Below are 23038 nucleotides of genomic sequence, written 5' to 3'. Positions count from 1 at the left end.
CTATGGCTTCTCAGGATTGGCTATGGAATTGCAGTTTTGCTGCCTTCTCTGCAAAGGGCTTATTGAAGGTTAGGGAGAAAAATACTGCATTTCCATGGCTTTGTTACTGGGCAAAGAATGCTTTTGGTAGGCACCCATAGGAGCATCCAGGTAGAGGCAGGTAGCCTAGGCAGGTAGAGCTCTCCTGACAGGGGAACAAACCTGGATGTATAAATGACAATTACCCAGCTTTAAAAGACACTGGAAGGAGAGGGAGTAGGAAATGGAAGATCTCTCTCTTCCCCTACCTCTTTCGCCCCTCCCCTCTCTCCCTCTGTAGTGTGTCAGGCAATGTCTACTCTGTATTTTAGCAAGTCATTCCTGACTAATAGAAAGGTGAAGGCTCCTACACAGATTCCCTGGTAGGGCTATTTCACCCTTCTGTGTGCTCCTTTACACTTTTTTTCTTTATATATAGGTTGAGAAGGAGTGAGGAGGCTGGAATTGATCCTGAGGGAATAATTTACATGCTGGAACATTCAAGCCCTTTGCTCTCAATGGGTCTTACTCTAGGCTTTTATTCGGACTGGGGAAATTGCATCTCTGGACAGTGCTTTCCTTTTAAGGAGGGTGCCCTTTTTTGAATCTCCTTTTTTTTTTCCTCTCCAAGTCACCGCCAGAGGGTGAGAGAGGCAGCTAGTTATCAGGAAAGATGCTTCATCTTCAAAACTGGAATCCTGGTCAGTTAAAATGTTATATAATAACCCGCAGTAGTATGTGGCTGGAGAGGAACCTATAGAGAAACACGCCTATCCTGATTCAGAGGAATTTTCAAAGAATAAATCCTCCTGAAGTATTTTTTCACCAATTCAGAGTTTAGAGATGAGCAAGAAATCCTTGAAACTATTAAAATAGTTCTCATATGCTTTCTTAACCTCTTAGGGAGTCTCTTGAAATATTGTTTCCTTTTTTTAAATTTCCACAAAGGATAAAATCTACCTATTTATTTCTGATTCTCTTCCTTGGTTTGGAGATTTTACTTGCTGAGCCTTGGGGCTCTCATTCAATTTTCATTAACTGACAATATTAGAGGGTAACAGCTCCCTTCTGAGCTCTTACTGAAGGCTCTTCACATATTTGAGTTTTCACTATATGTACTTTTAAACCAGTGAGAGTTATCTAAACCAGGAATTTTTGTACTCAGTTTTCTGCTGTCTCATGGAACATTGCCCTTTAGTTTATAGGAGAGCTGAAGTATATATATCCTAAATGTAATGCTCATGTATATTTAATTTGGCCTTAGTTGTCAGTATTAAAGGAAACTATAATGTTAAGAATGAAGTAGAAGAAATTAGTGGGCATATTTTGGTGGTTAAGAATTCTAATAATTAAGTTTAAATTATTGAATTTTCTCAGAAGGTACTGAATGCCAAAGGAAAGAAATAACTCATTTTGCCCATGCTGAAAAAATATACAGCTGGTAGTTAAAAAAAGAATTGTGAATTATCAGTATTCCAGCATATTTGTTTTGATATATACATTTTCTGTGGTAATACAGTATACAGTTATTAGTAATCTAGAAAACACAGTCAAAGAAATAACTGGCTGGGCCAATTATTACCTGTCCTTTTGTATCATTTAGGTTTCTGTTCAGTTGTGTTATATAGTGTTTGTTCCATTTTTTGCTTTCTGTTTTTAGGCCAGATACCCAATCCAAACACTTGATAATAAAATCTGTCCATAGCTTTTTCAATATAAACTGTCTATGCTGGCTAGGGCTGGACTATCAAAGTTAAATGGTTTTATTTCAGGATGTAGTATCCTGACTAGAATATTATGAGAGATATACAGATATGCTTCATTATGATACAATCTAGGTTCTTTGCATCTTCACACTAGTCCTTTTCCACATCTGCTATTTCCATCACTCAGTTTGTAGAGGAAGGCTTTTCTGGTGATGATACTCTCATCGTCCATTATTAGTTCCACATTGGTATTTGGCCAGAGGATGCTCAGCTATTAAATATGCTGTAGCTTTAGATGAGCTTTTTTCTTGTAATTAGCAAATTTCCCCGTCATTTACCAAAAATAAGAAGTGCTTGGCCATTTGATGACAAACTTAATCTGGTAACCAGAAATGCTTATGTGATATTCTAAAGAATAACTTTTGATCTTTTATTCATGTGTGTAGTTGCAGGAATTTTTTATTGATGTCCCATCTTAATTTGGTTTACAGGCTCAGGAATACTGTGTTTCCCGTGTATGAAAATAACAAAGTAGAGTTGTTGTTTTTGTTAGAAAAAAAAAATCATACAAGAACCAAATGAGAAAAAATAAAATTGAAAAAATTATTTTTTCCCCTAATTTAAGAAAAATGACACAAACTTGGTTATACTATTTATTGTTGAGGTAAACTGCTTTAGGTAAAGAGGAAAGATGTTACAGTAGGGATGTGAATGCAGATTTTTGTGCTCTACAATGGCATAACATTGCCAGCTCCTACGAAGCACAGACAGAGCCCTCCCTTTCTTGGACAGCTAAGTGCTTTGCTGGCATTTTCTTCAAAATCTGTTTTCCATCAGAATCCAGAGGAGGGAAGGTGTTAAGAAAAGGGAGTTTGGAAAGGGAGTGCTGTTCCTTTAAATAGTGCTGTGAGTCCATGTGGCAGCAGGCCGCTGTGGAGTGTATTCTTTTGTAATGAATCACCAGTTCCATTGTCTGCTATCTCCCCCTTTGTAGCTGGGAGGCTGAAGTCTTTCACCTGAGCTGCTGCCAGTTTGCTGTTCTGTTCCAGGGTTGTTGGGAGAAGAGAAGAGGGAGGGGGGTATTTTATGATTAAATTAAAGACAGATAAAAGAGCAGGTATGTTTGCTTTGTTTCATTTTCTCCCATCCTTTCTGTTTTTGCTTTCTGAAATGAGTTGGGAATCTCTTGTGTGATTTCCCTAAGCATAACCATTTTCCGTGAAGTCTGGAAATCAGCGGATTATTTAGTCTCCATTTTGTGGCCTTGCTCTAAAGTGGTTCCATTCGTTTGCCTGCCAGTCACACTCCTTTCCACCCAGACCTTGTTCCACCCTCCATCCACAGAGCAGAGCTCACACTGTTTGTTTTGGCACACTTTCCACCTTCTATGGGCTGTGCAGGATTCTGGGGAAGTTAGGGGATAGGAGGGGATTGTGGGTTGGAGGCTAAATTTATGTCCCTTTATAATGAACAAAAAAACCCTCACTTTTTCCAGTGATTTGGTTGCTTCTGAATTCTTCTACATTGCTTCATATCTTCAGGTTAACCATTTCCTTGCCAGAGCCCTATTGACTCTTTAAAAAAAAAAATGCCATTTTTAAAATTGCTTAGCTTTCCTGAAAAGATACCCAGAATTCCATAAATAGATCTTTTATTAAAAATGAGCAATTTGATTCATTATGTGGTAATTTGTTTCAGTCATACACTTACACTTTTTTTTTCTTTACACTTCTGTCTTACTTTTCTTTCATCTTTCTCTTGGGTTTGCAGTTGAGATTGGGTAAGCTTAGTGTTTGACAAAATACTATTGAAGATTGTATTTCTACAGAGGACATCTCCATGCTGAAAAGTAACAATAGTCTTCATCCTACAATGGCAAAAATTCCTGGTTTTGTTCTTTCACCTTTCTGTTCTTCCCTGAAAAAATAACCAAACACATCTATCTATGTAAGTGTCTACTTAGGAACAATTTCATCTCTCTTGACTGCAGGTTTATGGAAGGTCTAAATGTTAACTTCTTGTCACATAATGTTTTCCTTGTTTCACAGACACCTATTTGTGACAGTCAGATTGCCCCCCAGGGAGCAGTCATACTGACGATAAAATCCCTGTGCCCACCTAGTCTTTCTACCTGCCTCTTCTCTCTGAGATCTGACAATATTGGTATCCTCCAGTGTTTCCTGCTAGAGTTGTGATTTGTCACCCTACTCCCCTTCCCCCATTCACAACATTCCAAAACTCCTACCAAATCTCCTCTACACGTTTCTTCTGTGAACTCTGCCAATCACAGGTAGTCTGCTCTACTGTAGTCTTTTGTTATTGGGCTCCCATCAATACCTGGCCTGCCCTTACATAGCTTGCTGTTTACATTTTCCTCTTAGAATGATTAAATTCAGGTAAGTATGGAATCAAGTGATTCCTTAGAGGTCATTTCCAGAGTGACTCACTTAAAACATTTCCAGGGTGATTCATTTAAGATTAATTTTGTCAATCTTGTGCATAAATCTTAACGGTTGTTTCCTTTCCATTGAAAACAAACTTCTGTGTCTACCTGAGTGTCAAGCGCTTGTATGTCCAACCTTATCTCTTGTCACCCATGTTTCACTGCAGTGACACTGACCTCCTTGCTGGTCCCCTGAAATTCCTTTTGTTTTCCTACTTTAAGCCTTTCCTCTCTCCTTTGCCCTTTTCATTTTTTTTTCTTTTCTTCTGCCTGTCATGCTCTTCCCACAGAATCTGGGTGGCTTGTTCTACCCACACATTTGTTCTCAAAGGAGAGTCCTTCCTTGATTATCCTTCCTAAACTAGCAGTCCTTCACTTCACCACTCCTACCCCCACTCTCATTTTCCTTTACTCGTCACTAATTTTACCTTTTATCGTAGCTTGTTATATAATTGTTGGTTTGTTTATTGTCTATTCCCCCCACCTCCTCCCTAGCACCTCAGTGAGGTCAGGGAGCTTGTATTACTGCTGTCTTAAACAGTGACTAGTGTACTCCATTTCTGTATGTGTGTTATCAGACTGTTCTGTTCTCAGCAATATCAGGATTTAAACCTGGGGAGCTTATATAGCATCCCTATTAATCACCACTAACAGTGACTGTCAATGAAACAACTTTTTGGTTTTGCATACCTATTTTGCACCAGTACAAGCAGTGATCTCTCACCTACCGCAGGAGTTATATTCCAGAGGACCCTCCCCCAAGATAGGTGAAAATCCTCTAAGTAGCAACATTAGATAGTCATTCCTCACTATATCACAGTTCATTTATAGCTACTTAGTGGGTTTTCACCTATTGCAGGGGTCTCTGGAACCTAACTCACCCAGTAGGTGAGGGATCACTATATTTGTTTTTTTTTAACTGTGATATAGTGAGGGACGAGTGTATTGCATACATACCTAATTTCAAATGTAATGATGATATCCATATTAGATATTGCTTGCCAGTATATGAAAGATGTGTATTTCAGGTATGCATCCCCTTCTTTTGTTTGAGACTATAGAGATCAGACAACCAGTTACCCTGGGTACAGGGATAAATTCCAAACCTGCAGTCATTCAATTCCACATTGATGTGTTCTTTCATTAGATTACCAGCCTCATAAGTAGCAAGTAGTTCCATTATTCTTGCTAAAAAGTAGAAACTTTTTTCTTATGGTGGCTGAAATCTGTTTCTATTACTGCTTTCTCGCTGTCCATCCTCTCATCTGGAATCACATAGAAGGGCTTAATCTACATAAAAACCAAATACATCTTCTTTTATATTTGTTTAGTTTTCCTACTTCATAGATGTGAAGATGCTTTCCAGAAGCTTTACTGTTTTAGAATAATTGAATTTATCTATATGAATCATTTACCATTTATGCTTACTACATAAAATATCAATTATAAGTGTCTTTACTGTAAGTTTTTTTATGAAAACATGTTTGGCTTTACTCAGTTTTTTAAATATATATTTTTATTGTAACGATACTGTACAGAGGGGGTTACAGTTATATGAGTAAGGTAATAAGTACTTTTCCTATCAAGCATTGTTACCCCCTCCTTTGTTTTTCCCCTACCATCCCTTCCCTCCCCACCTCCCCAACTCCTCCCTCCCCAAGTTTTAAAGTTCATTTTCAACATAGTGTCTTGTACAATTTACTCAGTTTTATATAGCTTGTTGATCTCATACAATATTGTCAGCAATTTACAACTTCAAATATGAAGGAATATTGCCTTTATCACTTAACTAAGAGTATTATTTTTTTGTTCTATTATAAAGTATGCCATCAACTTACTTGCAAGAACCTGTCTTCTAACCCTTGAGTCTTGCCATAATTCCTCAAAGGTTATTACTGTCACTACAAATGTAGTTTTTAACTTTTTACAAATACTTTAATTTCATTGCTTGCTTGCTTGCTTGGTGCCACTCCTGGAGCTTGAACTCAGGGCCTGGATGCTGTTCCTGAGCTTTTTTGCTCAAGGCTAGCTTTCTACCACTTGAGTCATAACCCTACTTCTGGGTTTTGTTTTGTTTTGTTTGCAGAGGGTGGGCAGTGGCTGGCCTGGGAGTAGGGTGCTAAAAGAGTCTCATGGAGTTTCCTGCTTGGAACCATGATCCTGATTCTCAGATCTCAGTCTCCTGAGTAGCTAGGATTACAGGTGTGAAGATCATATTAGATACTTTTTAGATAGAATCTTTTATAGAGCCTTTTACCTTTAGATCAGTAATAATGGTTAAAAAAAAAAAAACCTAGTCATATTTTCTATTTACAATAGAAGTAAGCCAGGGCAGTGGCTCATGCCTGTACTCTTAGCTAATCAGGAGACTGAGATCTGAGGATCACAGTTCACAGCCAACCCCAGTAGGAAAGTCTGTGAGGTTCTTACCTCCAGTTAACCACCAGAAAGCTGGAAGTGGCACTATGGCTCACTATGGCTCAAAATGGTAGAGCGCTAATCTTAACCAAAAAGAGCTCAGGGACAGTGCCCAGCCCCAAGTACAAACCCCACAGCCAACCAAAAAAAAAAAAAAAGTAGAATACAAAAAATTTAACTGAAGCCTTTAAAAACATTCTGTTCAATAATACTACAAAGCAAAACCCATAGAAATATTGTTTAGCTTACTTTAACATGTTATTTTCATCATAGCTCTTAATTTCAAATGGCCATCAGTTTCTGGATTTAGAATAACATTCCTTATTTAGTTAACCCTCAGGAAACAGAAATAGATATGTTGTTCTTAATACTGTTTTTATTATAATAAGATGAATTTAGTGAGCTTTGTAGTCACACCTGTAATACCAGTACTTGTCAAGTTCAAGGCCAACCTAGGCTCTATATCAAGATTCTATTTTTAAAAACTTGAAGTCATGTATTTTATTTTTAAAGGAATATTAAAGAAACAATAGAACCCAGTAATTTTTTATGAAATTATTAATGAATATTTTTGTATCCACAAAATATATAATTTGTTTTGTTTTTGTAGTAGTAGAGATTGAGCTCAGGGCCCTACACTTGTTAGACAGGCTTTCTTGCATTTGAGCCACTTCTCCAACCCCTTTTTTCCCTGGGTTATTTTTGAGACAAGGTATTGCTTTATGCTTAGGACAGCCTAGGCTGCACTCGCTCTGTTTGTGCATCACTGGGGATGTCAGGCACATATCATCTCACCCAGTCATTGGATGGAGTCTAGCAAACTTTATGCCTGGGCTGACCTCAAACCATGATCCCCTAATCTCTGCCTCCTAAAATGCTAGGATTACAGGCTTGAGGGACCATATTACAGTTGTAACTATGTACTTTTACCTAGTGTTAAGTTATATAAGAATCGTTGCAAGGTGGTATGCAGAGACAAACCAAGACTTAAATGGAAGAGATGAGATTTTTAAGGACTTACAACTTCCAGTCACAGATCCACACATTATTTCTGGAAGGACCAGATAGTAATTGTTTGGGGCTTTGCAGGCTATTCTGACTCTTCAATTCTGTTGCCATAGCATTAAAGAAGCCATAGCAATTCCTCAAGAAATGAATGTGGCTGTGTTCAAAACTTTATAGACAGTGAAATTTGTTCTTCCTATAATTTGTATGTTTTATTAAATATTATTATTTGGGGCTTTTTTCTAGCTACTCAACAATGTAAAGGCCAAGCTTAGCTTTCAATTTATATAAAAACAGATCTGTGGACCAGCTTTTAGGACCATGAGCCATAGTTTGCTGACCCGAGAGATACGAATCTTGGCTTTTTTGTTGTTGTTGTTGTTGTTTTTTAAGTGTAATTAAGGATTTCCCAATATAGCCCAATGGCCACACAGTTTTAAGCAGGTTTTTTTGTTGATTTGTTTTGTACCAGTCCTGAGGCTTTGAACTCAGGACCTGAGTGTTGTCCCTGAGTTTTTATGCTCAAGGTTAGCCCTCTGCCACTTGAGCTACAGCTCTACTTTTGACTTTTTTGGTATTTAACTAAAGATAAGAGTCTCATGAAGTTTTCCTGCTCAGACTAGCTTCAAAACACAATCCTCAAATCTCAGCCTCCAGAGTAGCTAGGATTACAGGTGTGAGCCACCAGCTCACACCTAGTTTTGAACAGTTTTCTCTGTCCATCTTGAATCCCTGTTAGAATGAAACTCCGGATTTTTATTTCTCAACCCCCAGAAAATATGTATATTTTTCTTTCTCTACTTTTCTCCTGCCCAACACCAAATCTAAACTATTTTCAACTCACATATGCCTGTGTTATGTCTTGTAACTGTTTATATGTTCTTTTTCATAAGTCATTACTATGAGCCTTTTTCTACCCTGTTTGTTGTTTGTTTGATTCTTTGTTTTTCATCTTTAAAGATTTAGCCTAGACTTTTCCTACTTCAAAGGTAATCCTTCTTGTACTTCATTGCCTGGGATTTATAAGGGTAGGTGGGGGAAGGTTGCTTAGTTTTTGGTTTGGTTTTGATATATTAGGGTTGGAACTCAAGGCTTTATATTTGGGAGGTAAGCATTCTACCACTTGAGCTACATCCTTAGCTAGTCCTTTCTGCTTTAGTTTTTCAGATATAGCCTCTTGCTTTTGCCCATAGTGGCCCTAGAATGGACCATACATGGCCTTCCTATCTCTTCCTTCCAAGTGCTAGGATTACAGACATGTACTACCATGCCTAGCATGTATTGGTCTATGTCATATTACTGTATTTGGAGCATATCTGTCAATAAAATGTTAGAAACTGAGAACATTTCAGGAAAAAAGCATGTAGTATAATCATGGGAAAACAAAGTTGGAGATACTTCCCAAAATACATAGATTTTTGACACCAAGATTTTGAAAAATAGAAAAGAAAGACACAAGTGAGTTCCTAACCTGTGCTCTCTAGAAATCTTAGTCTAGCAAAATCTTGCCTGCTAATACTTTATTGATGGGAAAGATCTCAGGGAAGCAAGGAGAAAAAATGTGAATTAAGACTGAAAGCTATGGAAGCTTTGTATCAGCCATGGCTTATCACTTGGCTTTGGTAGAAGTCTTGAAGGAAAACAAGGGCCTCTCTCTGGCTGTCCCAGACAGGTATGAAGAGATGTTTTGTGGACCAGTTTCCCCAGCTCTTGCTCCTCTTTCTATTAGTCAGTTCACATACAGCAAACTCATCTTGGACCTTATCTTTGTCTGCTAGCCTTTGCAGTTACATGCATTGGTCTACACTGAGCTGTATGTTTGGGTACCAAATCTGTGCTTGTCCGACAAGTCTAATTTCAATGCTGTAGGTAATCCTGGAACCTCTGCCTTTCAAAGGTATTAAAAGAGATTTACTCCCAAGAGGACTGACAGAATAGAATAAAGCATTACAGTTTTCATCATAAATTTCTGTATTGTTTGACTTGCTATTATGTGCATTTATAAATTAGATTAAAAAAATAAAGAAAAGGAAAAATGAATCACTAAGCACAACCTAGGAAGAAAAAATCAAAGATCTTTTAAGATACATTTGGCATTGGACCACTAGTGGTCCTAATCCTTTCCTTCCTGACCCTCAGTTAACAAACAGATCCCTGAATTCAAGTGTCTGTTCTTTCTTTTGCCTGGTTATTTATCCTTGCTTGCTATAAGCAGAAATATAGATTCTCTCTTTGGATGTCTTCAACACAAGGCCTCGAGTTCTCTCTCCCTGTTACCACACATATCTTTATTGTGAGCACTTTCAAAGTTTATAGTATCCTTCAGCTGGCTTCCTTGTCTTTTCTTTCCTCATGCTGGACTTTGTCTCTCTGTATTTGCAAATCAGTTTAGTTATACCTTAAAAAAAATGACAAGTCTGTTTTTATATGCCATGGAATTGTAACATGCTTTTTAAAAATTCCTTTAACAGGTACTTATTGAGGATTAGGGATTGTAGCAAGTGGTAAAAAGCTTGCCTAGCAAGTGAGAAGCCCTGAGCTTAGTCCATAGGACCACCACCCACTAAAAAAATTATTAAGTGTTAGACCCAGACATTTACCTGACCTTAAAAAGTTAATACTCTATAAAAGTAACAGGTATGTAAATAAGTACACAAACAAGTAATCATAGTAGAGTACAAGTACTACAAGAGTTAAATATGAGGGCTGGGAATGTGGCTCAGTGGTAGAGTGCTTGCCTACATGCATGAAGCCCTGGGTTCGATTCCTAAGTACCACATGAACAGAAAAATCCGGAAGTGGTACTGTGGCTCAAGTGGTAGAACACTAGCCTTGAGCACGGAGAGGCTCAGGGACAGTGCCCAGGCCCTGAGTTCAAGGCCCAGGATCAGCAAAAAAAAAAGAGTTAAATATGAGGTGGGAAGGGGTAAGAAGAGGAAATTTTTCCCCTTGTTTGGTGAATCAGAAGCCTAGAGAGGCATAGATGTTGAATTTCATGAACTACACATCAAAGGTGTGTACAGATTAGCCAAATGAATATAAAAAGCAGAAAGAATAGAGATTTAATCTGGGTGCCAGTGGGTCCTGCCTCTAACCCTACCTGCTCAAGAAGGATGAGATCTGAGAATTGGTTACAAAGCCATCCTGGACAGAAAAGTCCATAAGGCTCTTTATTATCTCCAACAAAAAAAACAGAAGTGGAGACATGGCTAAAGTGGTAGAGTGCCAGCCTTTAGCAAACATGCTAAGGGCTAAGAGCAAGCATGATGCCCTGAGTTTAAGTCCCAGTTACCAGCACACACACAAAAAAAGAAGTATTAAAAACAAAACAAAACAAAACAACGGAAGGTAACAGTGCAAGGGGTCTTTTCAAGATTTAAGACAGATGAGAGTACCAGTTCTGCCTGTGCCATGCCGTTTTTGTCACTCAGGTGGAGTATTGTACTAACTACCTCCTAATGGTCCTACTGGCTTTTACCTTTGCTGAGTGAGCTACTTAAAACCTAAAGTCTGAGCCTGCCATTTGTCTGCACAAAACTCTATTGCATTGTAATGACCAAAATACCTGCCTTTGGCTGTAAGCTTTAGCAGCTTTCTCCAGGATACCACTGTTTCGACTGCCAGTCATCCTCCTCACCTCCTCTCCTGCCATTCTCACTCCCTCCAGTCTGGTCAAAGCCTCTGTGTTTCTAATTCCTAGAATGAGTCAAGCATGTCTTGGCCTTGAGGCTTTTTTTACTGGGGTTCCTTTTTGTCTGGGGTGATATTCTATCCAGATATGCACGTGGTTTGCTGCCAAAGAGTGTGTGCATCTTGAAGAAAAGTTATTTGAAGACATGCTTTTGCAGTATTCTTTTTTTAATCTTTTTTTCCCCCAAGTATTATAATATTCTTCCTTCTGCCCTTATGCCAGCTCCTTTTTTTCTTTTTTTTTTTTCTTTTTTTGGTGGCAGTACTGGGGCCTGGACACTGTCCCTTAATTTTTTCACTCAAGGTTGGTACCCTACCACTTAAGCCATAACTTTGTTTCTGGCTTTTTTTGGTGGTTCTTTAAACAGTCAGATTTCTTTGCCCAACTACCTTTGAACTGTGATCCTCAAATCTCAACCTCTTGAGTAGCTGGGATTACAGACTTAAGCCTCCAGTATCCAGATGATTCTAGATTATAAATCTGATGTGTCTCTTCTTATCTTTTCAAAATAACATTTATGTAGCCTCCGCTTTTCTTCCCTAGCCATGGACATCTAGGCTGCACTGGTAGCAGATCTGAATTATAGGCCTTTGCTTAGAACTGTGCTAAGAGCTTTACATATACTCTTCTCTCTTTCTACTTCCCCTCCCACACACAAAAGGCATGTAGAGTTTGGAATTTAAGCCTATCTAAGCAAATAAATACAAAACATGTAAAACATACATAATGTGTAAATATAAAAATAAATGCAAATTATATCATTTGTAAAACACTTAAAAGCACAAGTGTTTTTATTCTAGAGAAAGAATTTCTGTTCCCATACCGCATCAGGAAGATGACTAGTGACCTTGTCATTGGTGAGAAACGGCCAAGAATAGACTCTGCCAGAACAATGCTGGTGTGAATATGGGAAATTTTCAGGATTTGTAGTCTTGTTGATGTGAAATCACACAGTAATAGATATGTATGCAAGTGGAGATACTAGAGTGAAATTTTTTTAAAAATGAGAAGAGATGAAGAAAATTACCTCTCTTACACAGACTTGATTTTAGAAAAATGAAGACAGCTATATTTTGAGACATTCTCTCTATTTTCACATGTAGAGCTTTATTTTTTGCACAAATATCATCAAGTAGTTTTGGTATGCCTTTCTCATCTAATAAATTTGTCCTACAAAGGCACAGTTTCACATTTGTCCTTGTGGCTCTCCACTTAAAGACTAGCCTGTAGTAGGAGCTTAAATGTTACATGTAATTGATTTAAGAAACATTCAGAGTAATTCAAAGGGATCCAAGACTACTTAAGGAGCAAGAACAAAGCAGGCAGTTCTACTTGCTGTCATATAATCTTCACAACAATCCTCCGAAATAATCACTCCATCTAAGATGTAGTGAAGATGTAAGCTCAAGTCTGTCTTTCAAGTTCATCATGCTTTCCTCCCTTTTATTGTGGCCGCCCATGAAAGTTTTAGAGAAGAGGACACTTTGGGACCTAAACAATATGTGGAAGTCACCCCAAGAATAGATGATTGCTGTGGGTAAAGGTTCAAATTTAGCCCTACTCATAACTAATCGTTACACCTGTTTCTCACTCCCAGCAGCCCAACATTCTTAAATTCCGCTTGTAAGATGAAAGGAAGCCGTATGTACTGAGCACATGCACATTTTCATATATACAACCCAAGAAAGCAACATTATTTCATTCTGCACTGTGTTCTCTACTCCAGCCAAACAAAGCAGGCTGCTGAAAGTGACTTTCTATTTCAGTATTCCTTTACTCAGAAAGTTTATTTAATATCTATTTTTAGGTATCATGTGGGTTTCCACATTGTACAAGCTAGTCCTCACCTATCATAATGAGTCTTTTAATCTAATAAGGGAGAGGAAACGTTTGGATATATTAAGTATTAGGCCTTTAATTTAAATGCCTTGTACATATTAGTGTTCAGTTGACATCATGAGAACAAAAGATCCTGCAAGCCTTAAACCAGGAACAAGTTCAGAAATTTATAAGTTCAGGAAAAGGGTCATTGCGCCTATCCTTGTGGGCTCCAAGAGAAAGTTCATGATTTGTTTTCTCCTGTGAAATAAGCTCCTCCTGATTAGCCTATATTAGTAGACATTTTCATGTAAACATAGGTGAATTCATCTATTGTACTTTGCTTCTAAACTTCAAACTTTGGAATGTAGCTGCAAATTTAATAGAAGTCAAGCCATTTGTGATTTTTTTTGCGGGGGGGAGGGGGGCTTGAACTCTGGGCCTGGGCACTGTCCCTCAGCTCTTCAGCTCAAGGTTAGTGCTCTACCCCTTGAGCCACAGCGCCACTTCAAGTTTTCTGGTGATTTATTGGAGATAAGAGTTTCATGGACTTTCCTGCCTGGGCTGGCCTTGAACCATGATCCTCAGATCTCAGCCTCCTTAGAGCTAGTATTACAGGCATGAGCCACCGATGTCCAGCCTCCATTTTTGATTTTTAGTAATAACATATTTGGAAATGCTCAAATACTGCACAGTAAGACAAAATAAATCACCCTTAATCACAAGTTTATTCTTGGTGTATACACATAATTGTTGTTACATTTCAACATAAAAAGTTTACAACATTTCTATAAATAATAAAGCATTTTTTTACATGAAGTATTCTTGACCTCCTAATAGAGGTATGCATTTCCCTTCTAGGAAGACAACCTCACTTAGCCTGGCTTGCTTTTGAGCAAGTACACAGATCATAGAAAATGTTTTTACCAATTTCCCCATCTCCCATTGCTAATTGATGTGTTTATTCAGTTGACTGAGCCAGTTGGGTCAAAACTGCCCCAGTGGGAGAATTCTTACTCTGTGCTATGTGCCTTTGTCACATTCCCAGCAGGCTAAGGTAGAGAATGGAGACACAAGTCAAAGCCAAGAGTTAGAGCCTGAGGACAAGTCCCCTTGGCTATGTGAATGCTAACTTGGAAACTTTGCTACCAGTTGTTTAGTAGACCCTACCAAAGGATTCCTGGATGTGATACTCATGTGTAGAGGACACACATCTGCAGACCCTTTGCTGTTCTTTTTTTGTTCCTTTTCTAATCTACCTGAATTCGGTTCTTTTCTTTTTCACATCTGTGTTCAAACCTGAGATGCTTGTGTATGCCTCATATAGCTAACCGGGACAGGTCAAGCACCAACCAAATAATTTGCAGGAAAGGGGAAAGAATTATTTTCGTCTCTCCTAGGAATCCCAAAATATTTACGGGAAAATCATATACCTCTGAAATTATATCCTGACCTAGAGATAATGAAAATAAGTTATAAAGTATTGGTGACCAAAAAGGCTTTTTTCTGAGAAATGTTGTGGGTGGCTAAAAACAATTTAATGTTTTATATAGCATAATAGCTAAAGGGAAGTTTTTTTATGTATAGCAATTCTTAGTTGAAAGTAGAGCTGATGCTTGAACACTGGAGACAGGTTTTAAGAGTGTGTAACTTTTAAGACGAGAACCAGGACTGTTTTTCTCTAGATAAGCTACTTGGGCTTGGGTGGTTTTTTTTGTTGTTGGTGGTGGTGGTGGTGGCATTGTGAGCAGAACTCCATTAGCAAGTTGATGTCCTCTTGTTGCTTATATGTTTTTGTCAGTATCTTTGCCATTAAAAACAATATCATTTGTAGATTTTATTACAAAATAGTATGGGCTTTTAGGGGCATAGGAAAACCTGGGGGGATTGGGTAGATATAGTTCCCTATCTTGATCATAGAGATGATGTCATGAGGATACTTGTGTATGTGTCAAAATTTACCTAATTGGATATTGTAAATAAAAGAGTATACTTTAATGCATGACCGTTATACCTCTATAGAACTATATTAAAATTCCTTGCTTATTTTGATAACAAGAAAACTTGGACTTAGCCTAATGATCAGTGTTTCCATGACTGCTACTGAGTTTGGGCCATTTGTAATTCATCCTATGTGAGTTGTTCAGTTATATCCTTCCATCTCTTTTTCTGTCAGTGTGTGTACTTTTGTGGGTGTCTGACTTCTTAATAGGTATAACTCACTTGAATTAGGAAGTAGTGGTAATAACATTTTCCTTCTTACTGTTGCTAATATTTTAACTCATTTGATTTTTTGTTTCATTCATTTGGTAGTAGGAATGTTTTGGGGGATTATTTTGTTTTGTTTTTGTCAGTTCTGAGGCTTGAACTCTGGGCCTGGACACTGTCCCTCAGCTCTTCAGCAAAAGGCTAGCACTCTACCACAGCGCCACTTCTGGCTTTTTCTGTTAGGTGGTGCTAAGGAATCGAACCCAGGGCCTCCTGACTGCAAGGCAAGCACTCTACCACTGAGTCACCTTCCCAGCCCAGTAGGAAGGTTTTGAACTCAGGTCCTTGCTCTTGTTAAACAGGTACTCTATAATCACTTGAGCTAGTTTTGCTTAAGGTCTCATGTTTTAGCCTATAGTTGGCCTGTGTCAAGATCCTTCTACTTACTGCCTTTACAAGGTGCACCAACATGCCCAGCTTGTTGGTTGAGATGTGATCTTGTCTCTCTAATCTTTTTTAGCGGGATTACAGGTATACACTAACTCACCTAGCCTCTTCTTTCCATCTTAGCAAACATATCTAAACCTGTCGTTTTTCTGTTCCATTTTTTAGGTTTCTGATCTTGAAAATCCCACATATCCCAATTGTCCTATTTTCTTGCATTTCATATTTTTTAGTACATAACTTTCCTAAACACTAAGATAAATATCTCTTTTTTTTTCTGTCAGTTGTGGGGTTTGAACTAAGGGCGTAGGTGCTGTTGCTGTCCCTGAGCTCTTTTGCTCAAGGCTAGTGCTCTACCACTTTTGAGTCACAGCTCCACTTCCAGGTTTTGAGTGGTTAATTGGAGATAAGAGTCTCAAGGGGACTTTTCTGCCCTGGCTGGCTTCAAACTGCAATCCTCAGATCTCAGCCTCCTGAGTAGCTAGGATTATAGGTATGAGCTACCAGTGGCTGGCTTTTCTATTTTTTTTCTATATATTCTATATATTCTATAAATTTCTATACATTCCATAAACTTTCATTTGTTTTCAGATTGTTCTCTTGATCACTTCGCATATGATCTCACTGCTTATAGTTTTAATAGATAATAGATCATGTCTCATTTTCAAGCTTTCTTCCTTCTTCTCCCTTCCCCCAACTCTTTGGAAATTTTCTCCATACAAATTAGAAAAGTGTTTCATCTACCTCTTTTTCCAGACATCCACTTCTGATTGAGAAAGACATTAGGGATATATTTATTTGGAGAAGGACTAATAGTAGTTCTATTTTATATTATTTCCTAAACTGTGTGGTTTACAATAGACATTTTGATGCCCTACTATTGACAGTATGTATATGTATCTCTTCTTGGATTCTTTTCTGTTTCATATGTTGTCCTTAAACTGGTAAGAAGAGTCTGTTTGGATACTATAGATTAATAGTGAGTCTTGAACAGATAATGTTATTAAAGTATCCAGTTTTTGTTCTTCTCTTTGAAAATTGTTTTAGCTATTCTATTGTAATTATATTCATTTTAATAACCATTTGTCAGTTCAAACAAAAGTGCCTGTGAGGTTGTGATGGGTATGTGGGAGTGGTGGCCATTTAAGATATTAAGTGTTCTGATCCTGCATCTTTTTCATTTATATCAGCCTTTATAAATTTGTTGTTTCTATAAAAATAAATAAAAATAAATTTGTTGTTTCATTTTACACAGAGTGAACGTTGTAATAATGGTTAAACCTTCCTCTAAAAAAAAATAATAGCATGAGTTGGAAGCCAAGTGACTCATGCCTATAAATCCTAGCTACTCGGGAAGCTGAGATATGAGTATCATAGTTCGAAGCCATCCCAGGCAGGAAATCATGAGACTCTTGTCTCCAATTAACTACCAAAAAGCACTAAGTAGAGCAATGGCTCAAGTGGTAGAATGCTAGCCTTAAGCAAGAAAGCTATAAGGGATAGCATCCAGGCTCTGAGTTCCAACCCCAGGACTGGCACCAAAAAGAAAAGGACATGAGATCTTTCTCATGGATTCTGAGCTAGTACTTAGTAACTATCAAGGTCATGGAGAAAGGTCATGGAGACGATGTTTAGAAGATGTTCTAGAAAGCACAAGTTTCTGCCTCTTAGAGGGAGGAGATCCCCTCTCAAACTGAGAAGAAAGGATAATTGATATGAGAGGGAAAAAAAGATGATTATTTTCTCATTTGGAAGAAGTGATGCTCATAGCTGGCAGGAAACGTAGTGACCGAAAGCTAGATTATTTTTTCTTTATACTATGATGCTTGACACCTAGAGATTAAGTTTTAATAATACTCTTCTGGGGACTAGGAAGGTAGCTCACTGGTAGAGTGCTTGCCTTGCATGCATGAACCCTCAGTTCGATTCCTCAGCACCTCATAAATAGAAAAAGCTAGAAGTGGCGCTGTGGCTTTAGTGGTAGAGTGCTAGCCTTGAGCTAGGGACAGTGCCCAGGCCCAGAATTTAAGCCCTACAACTGACATCATCATCATCATCATCATCATAATAATAATAATAATACTCTTCTGAAGTCTACAGTCCATATTGTCTTGTTCTGAGACCTTTCAGTAGCATTCTCCCAGTTGCTGTGAATTGTAATTTGAAGGATTTTATCTCTTTCTCTTAGGTTTCTTCTTTAAGAATCACTAAAGAATTAGACCCCACTTGCAGTTTATTTTGTAAGAGAAATTTCTACCACCCCCAGTATTGGGATTGAACCAAGATTTCTTTCACCCATGCTAGGCAAGTTTAGCTCCAGGTTTGTTTTTTTTCTAATTTGGCTTAAAGGATTTTTTAAATACAGGTTTGAACTTAGGGCCTTATACTTGCTTAACTTGCTCACTTGACTGATGGTTTACCATCTGAGCCTCACCTCCAACCCTGCTTTTTGTTTGTTAATTTCGGAAATGGAGGTGTATGGACTTAGGTGTACAGGCTGGCATAAAAAAAACTTCCATCCTTCAGATCTCAGCCTTCTAAATAGGATTACAAGCATGAGCTGCTAGTGCCCAGCAAAGGAAACTTTTTACCTAAGGCATCTGGTCAACTTTAATGTAGTCCTGGAAATATCTGATAACCACAAATAGGCACAAGTTGGAGTGTGCATGTGTGTCTACTGAAGTATGTCTGTACAGGCATGTATAATAATTTTTCCCCAATCCTGGGCAGTAAGTGTTCAGAGACTTTTGTATATTTACCTTTAGAGTAATTTATAATTAGAATTTAAGTAACATTATTCTTCTTTTCTCTCTTATCTTTCTAGGGTAACCAGGAGCCAACAACAACTCCTGACGCAATGGTTCAGCCTTTTACTACCATCCCTTTTCCACCACCTCCGCAGAATGGAATTCCCACAGAATATGGAGTGCCACACACTCAGGACTATGCCGGCCAGACCAGTGAGCATAACCTAACGCTCTATGGGAACACACAAGCCCACGGAGAACAGAGCAGCAACTCGCCCAGCACACAAAACGGATCTCTCACGGTATGTGACTTAGGAGTTGGATGTAAAAGGATGCCACACTAAAGTCTTCCCTGAAATTAATTAAACAAACCCCTTTGAATTAATCTAGTGCTCATATTCCATTTCATAGTGTACATGTAACTTCAGTTCTACTCCAGGCATTGTGATCACGATATAGGGAGCTGGAATTAGACCTCCTAGTCATTGCCTAGGAGCTTTAATACATTATATATGGTAGTGAAAGTAAAGTTAGGAGGCTGGGAATGTGGCTCTATGGTAGAGTGCTTGTCTAGCATGCGTGAAGCCCTGGGTTCGATTCCTCAGTACCACATAAACAGAAAAAGCCAAAAGTGGCGCTATGTCTCAAGAGGTAGAGTGCTAGCCTTGAGCTGAAGAACTCAGGGACAGTACCCAGGCCAGAGTTCAAGCTTCATGACCCGCCAAAAAAAAAAAGTAAAGTTAGGGGTATTGGCTCTTTTCTATCTATCTCTCCAAGAACCTCCATGATGCCAAATCTCACAACATCTGTCTCACCTAGTCTCTCAAGGAGCATTCTCTTCCCTCCTCACCTCTAAATACTTGCCCTTTTGCTTTTTTGCCCTCCCAGCTTTTCTTCACAGCACTAGATATTTTGCTGGTTCCTTCTTTGTTCAAGTATTAAGTATTGCAGTGCTCCAAGATTGGGTCATGGAACACCTTTTCCTGTTCTATGTGTTCTCTCTCTGTAATTATACCACCTAATGTTACTCAAGCAACACCTAAGAACATAGGTGTTCCTAAGTCCTTCCTTCCTTCCTTCCTTCCTTCCTTCCTTCCTTCCAGCTACCCATGAGTACTGGGGCTTTGTACTGGGTGTTGTCTTTTTGCCCTTTTTTTTTTTTTTTTAAATCAAGGCTATCCCTCTACCACTGGAGCCACAACTTCTCTTCTGGCTTTTTGCTGGTTAATTGGAGATAAAAGTATCATGGACTTCCCTGTTCAGGCTGGCTTTGAAAGGGATACTCAGGTCTCAGCCTCCTGAGTAGCTAGGATTACTGGCATGAGACACCAGCACCTGGCCAATCTTTCTTAATGTTCTTCATCTCTACTTGTAATCCATTAACAAGTCTTGGCAACTAAGTTCCCAAACATTATACTACTTCACACTCTTCTTTTCATCTTACCACAGATGGGATAGCTTAGCTCTTTACCAGACTGCTTTAATCTCTCTGTGCCTTGGTTTGAGAAGGTACATGAAGTTAACAGTACCTGAAGAGACTGTTGGGAGATTTTGATTCAGGTACTGTGTGTATCATCATCATCATTATCATTGTCACCACTCTAGTCCAGACTGTATCATGTCTTCCCTGTGTTACTGCTGCCTGACCTATCAGAAAATTTTTGTTTCTTAATTCAAATTATGCTATTTTCCTGCTTCATTCTAAACGTTTTCTAACACAATTAAAGTCCAAACTTCATGCTTAGTTTTCTAGTCCCTAATCCTGTCCCACCCCTTTGACCTCACCTCTTACTAACTTAGTTGATAAAGTGAAAGGAAATGTCATAAGTTAACAATAGATATGTACCAACATGTTACTCTGTAAATTGTACTATGGAATTTTATTCCAAGAGTAACAAGATTCTGTACTCTCAGAAGAGCTATCTCTAGCTTTTAGATTTCATTTTTCCTTTTCTATTTCAGATTATCAGAAGAGAGCTTTATTCAAATTAAGGAACTTACAATATTTACTTCCAAACAGATTCTATTGCACAGAGGTTCTATTGCGTAAAGATAGACTTAACCCACAAATACTTGCCATTGTTTCTTGTTAGATATTGGGCCCCTTCCCAAGAAGCACCTTTCTTTCTTGAAAGTTATTTTTTTCCACTGGTGATTATTTTTAAGAATAATTTTACACTTACTAAGTAATGGGCTATAATAGACATGTGTTTGCAGTCTAGTCATGACAAGTTAACAGATGAGGCTTTCTGTGGCATTTGTTTTGGCATCACGAATGTACAGTCTGTATGATAGGCATTATTTCGAAATGATTTTTAAATGGTCATGGCAGTTTCAATGAAAGCAATGAGGAAGAAGTATAAAATATATGTCTGAGTCTTTGCAAAGTATTTTAGTTACTAAATGTAATTCTATACTAGTTATTGGTCTTTGTGTTTCCTATTCCTTTTTTATTTCTGTTGTCTACTTGTCAATTTTGGTTATGTCTTTCTAGGCATCCTATTTTATCTAATTTTATAGTTTTGTTAGTAGAAAAGTATTCATAATAATACATAATCCTTTGGATTTTCTGTAGCCTTTGTAGTAATATCCCATGATTTAATTTTGATAATTTATGTCTTTTCTCCTTTTTTTAGGTCAGTCTAACTAAAGTTCATTAATTTTGCAAATCTTTCTAGAAAACCAGCTTTTGGTTTCAGGTGTTAAATTTTCCTACCCTTCCTTCTCTCCCACCCCATTAGTTTTTATTTTGTTGTTTTTCTGGTTCATATTTTGTTGATTTCCACCCTGCTCTTTACAGTTTGCTGCCTGACGCCTCTCTGGGTTTGATTTGACCTTATCTTTATAGCTCTTTGAGTTAGAAGTTAAGATGATTGATTTTAGGTTTTCTTCCTTTCTATGTTTGAAACTAAAGCTTACCTTAATTATCTTTCAGCTGGATCCCATAAAAGATTATAGATTATAGTTTCATTTTCATCTTATTCCTTTATTCTGTGATCTTGAATTAATAAAAATACGTTGCTTTTCAAATGTTTAAAAAATTTCCAAAGTTTCTTTTGTTATTTATAATTTAGTTTCTTTTACGATTTGAAAACATACTTTTTATGTTTGAAGTTTATTGAAATGTACAGGGTGTAGTAGAGGCTAAGCCATAAGACATTCCCAACCACTTTTCCCTCTTAGCAGTATAAAAGTTCTTTGTCTGGAGTGATAATCTGTTATGTCCAATTTTAACATAGTCACTTCAGCCTTTTTATATTTTTGAAGTATTAGAGATTGAATACAGAGCCTTGCAAATACTAAGCAAGCATTTTTATGCTGTGAGCTATGTCCCCAGTATCCCCTTCCCCTTTTAGTGCATTTCTTTTCTTTTCCGTTTTTCTTTCTTTTTTTCTTTTTTTTTTTTTTTTTTTTTGGTCAGTCCTAGGGCTTGAACTCTGGGCCTGGGCACTGTTCCTCAGCTCTTCAGCTCAAGGCTGGCGCTCTACCACTTGAGCCACAGTGCCACTTCCAGTTTTCCAGGCTGGCTTTTATCATATTTTGTTTTTTGAGACTTAAGTTTCCTCACTGCTTTTCCCCAGGCTGGTCTGGACCTCAAGATCTTCGTGGCTCTACCTCCCAAAGTAGCTAGGATTTTAGCCTTATAATCACCTTCACTCTCAGATTACTTTGGCCCTTTTTGTTTGTTGTTGTCCCTGAGCTAGTGCCCTACTATTTGAGCCACAGCTTTACTTCTGGATGTTTTTATGCTTAATTGGAGATGAGTCTCATGGTCTCTGCCTAGACTGGCTTTGAACTATGATTCTCAGATCTAAGTCTCCAGAGTAGGATTACAGAAGTATCAGCATCAGACTACTTTGCCCCCACACATTCCCCCACCTTTTTTTTTGTCCTTTTCTTTTTGGTACTAGGGATTGAACCCAAGACATTGCACTTGGTAGCCAAGCACTTTGCCACTTAGCTACATCCCAGCCAAATGCTTGTTGCTGTTTGCATGTCTTTTTCAAGCACCTGTTTCAATTTCTTTTAAAGCACATCTTATTTAAAAAAATAAACAAGGATCACGGTTCAAAGCCAGCTCAGGCAGGAAAGACTGTGAGACTCTTATCTCCAATAAACCACCAGAAAACCGGAAGTGGTGTTGTAGCTCAAGTGGTAGAGTGCTAGCCTTGAGCAGAAGAGCTGAGGGACAGCGCCCAGGCCCAGAGTTCAAGCTCCACGACCAACAAAAATAAAAAATTAAAAAATAAACAAACAAATAGACTTACATAGAACTGGGTCTTCTTTCTCCCCAGTTTGAAAATTTCCACCTTTCTATTGGTACGCATAGGTCATTTACATTTTACATTATTAATACAGGTATACTTGCCATTTTACTATGTTTTATCTTTTTGTTTCCTCTGTGCCATCTTTATTGATTTGTTAAAATTTTATTGTATCCATTAAATCCCTTTGTCTGTTTTTTTATTGGTTGTTTATTTTTTGAAGGGAGGCATTTAGGTCTGGGTTGTTTTTTTTTTTATGAAGTTGGAAATTGAAC

General features: G+C 38.0%; 1 protein-coding gene across 23 annotated transcripts in view; it reads left to right on the top strand.

Moving 5' to 3' along the window:
* The window catches only part of LOC138811691 (RNA binding protein fox-1 homolog 2), a 245889-nt gene that overhangs the window by 174394 nt on the left and 48457 nt on the right, over positions 1-23038 (top strand). For all 23 annotated transcript variants that reach the window (XM_069999400.1, XM_069999398.1, XM_069999413.1 and 20 more), the window contains one exon: positions 18576-18800. In XM_069999400.1, coding sequence (XP_069855501.1) covers positions 18576-18800 — 225 coding nt within the window. The remainder of the gene's footprint in view (positions 1-18575; positions 18801-23038) is intronic.

The sequence above is a fragment of the Dipodomys merriami genome, unplaced genomic scaffold (genome assembly GCF_024711535.1).
Source record: "Dipodomys merriami isolate MVZ:Mamm:240054 unplaced genomic scaffold, mDipMer1.0.p SCAF_55, whole genome shotgun sequence".
In the NCBI taxonomy this organism is placed as follows: domain Eukaryota; kingdom Metazoa; phylum Chordata; class Mammalia; order Rodentia; family Heteromyidae; genus Dipodomys; species Dipodomys merriami.
This window is presented reverse-complemented; position numbering and strand designations above follow the sequence as displayed.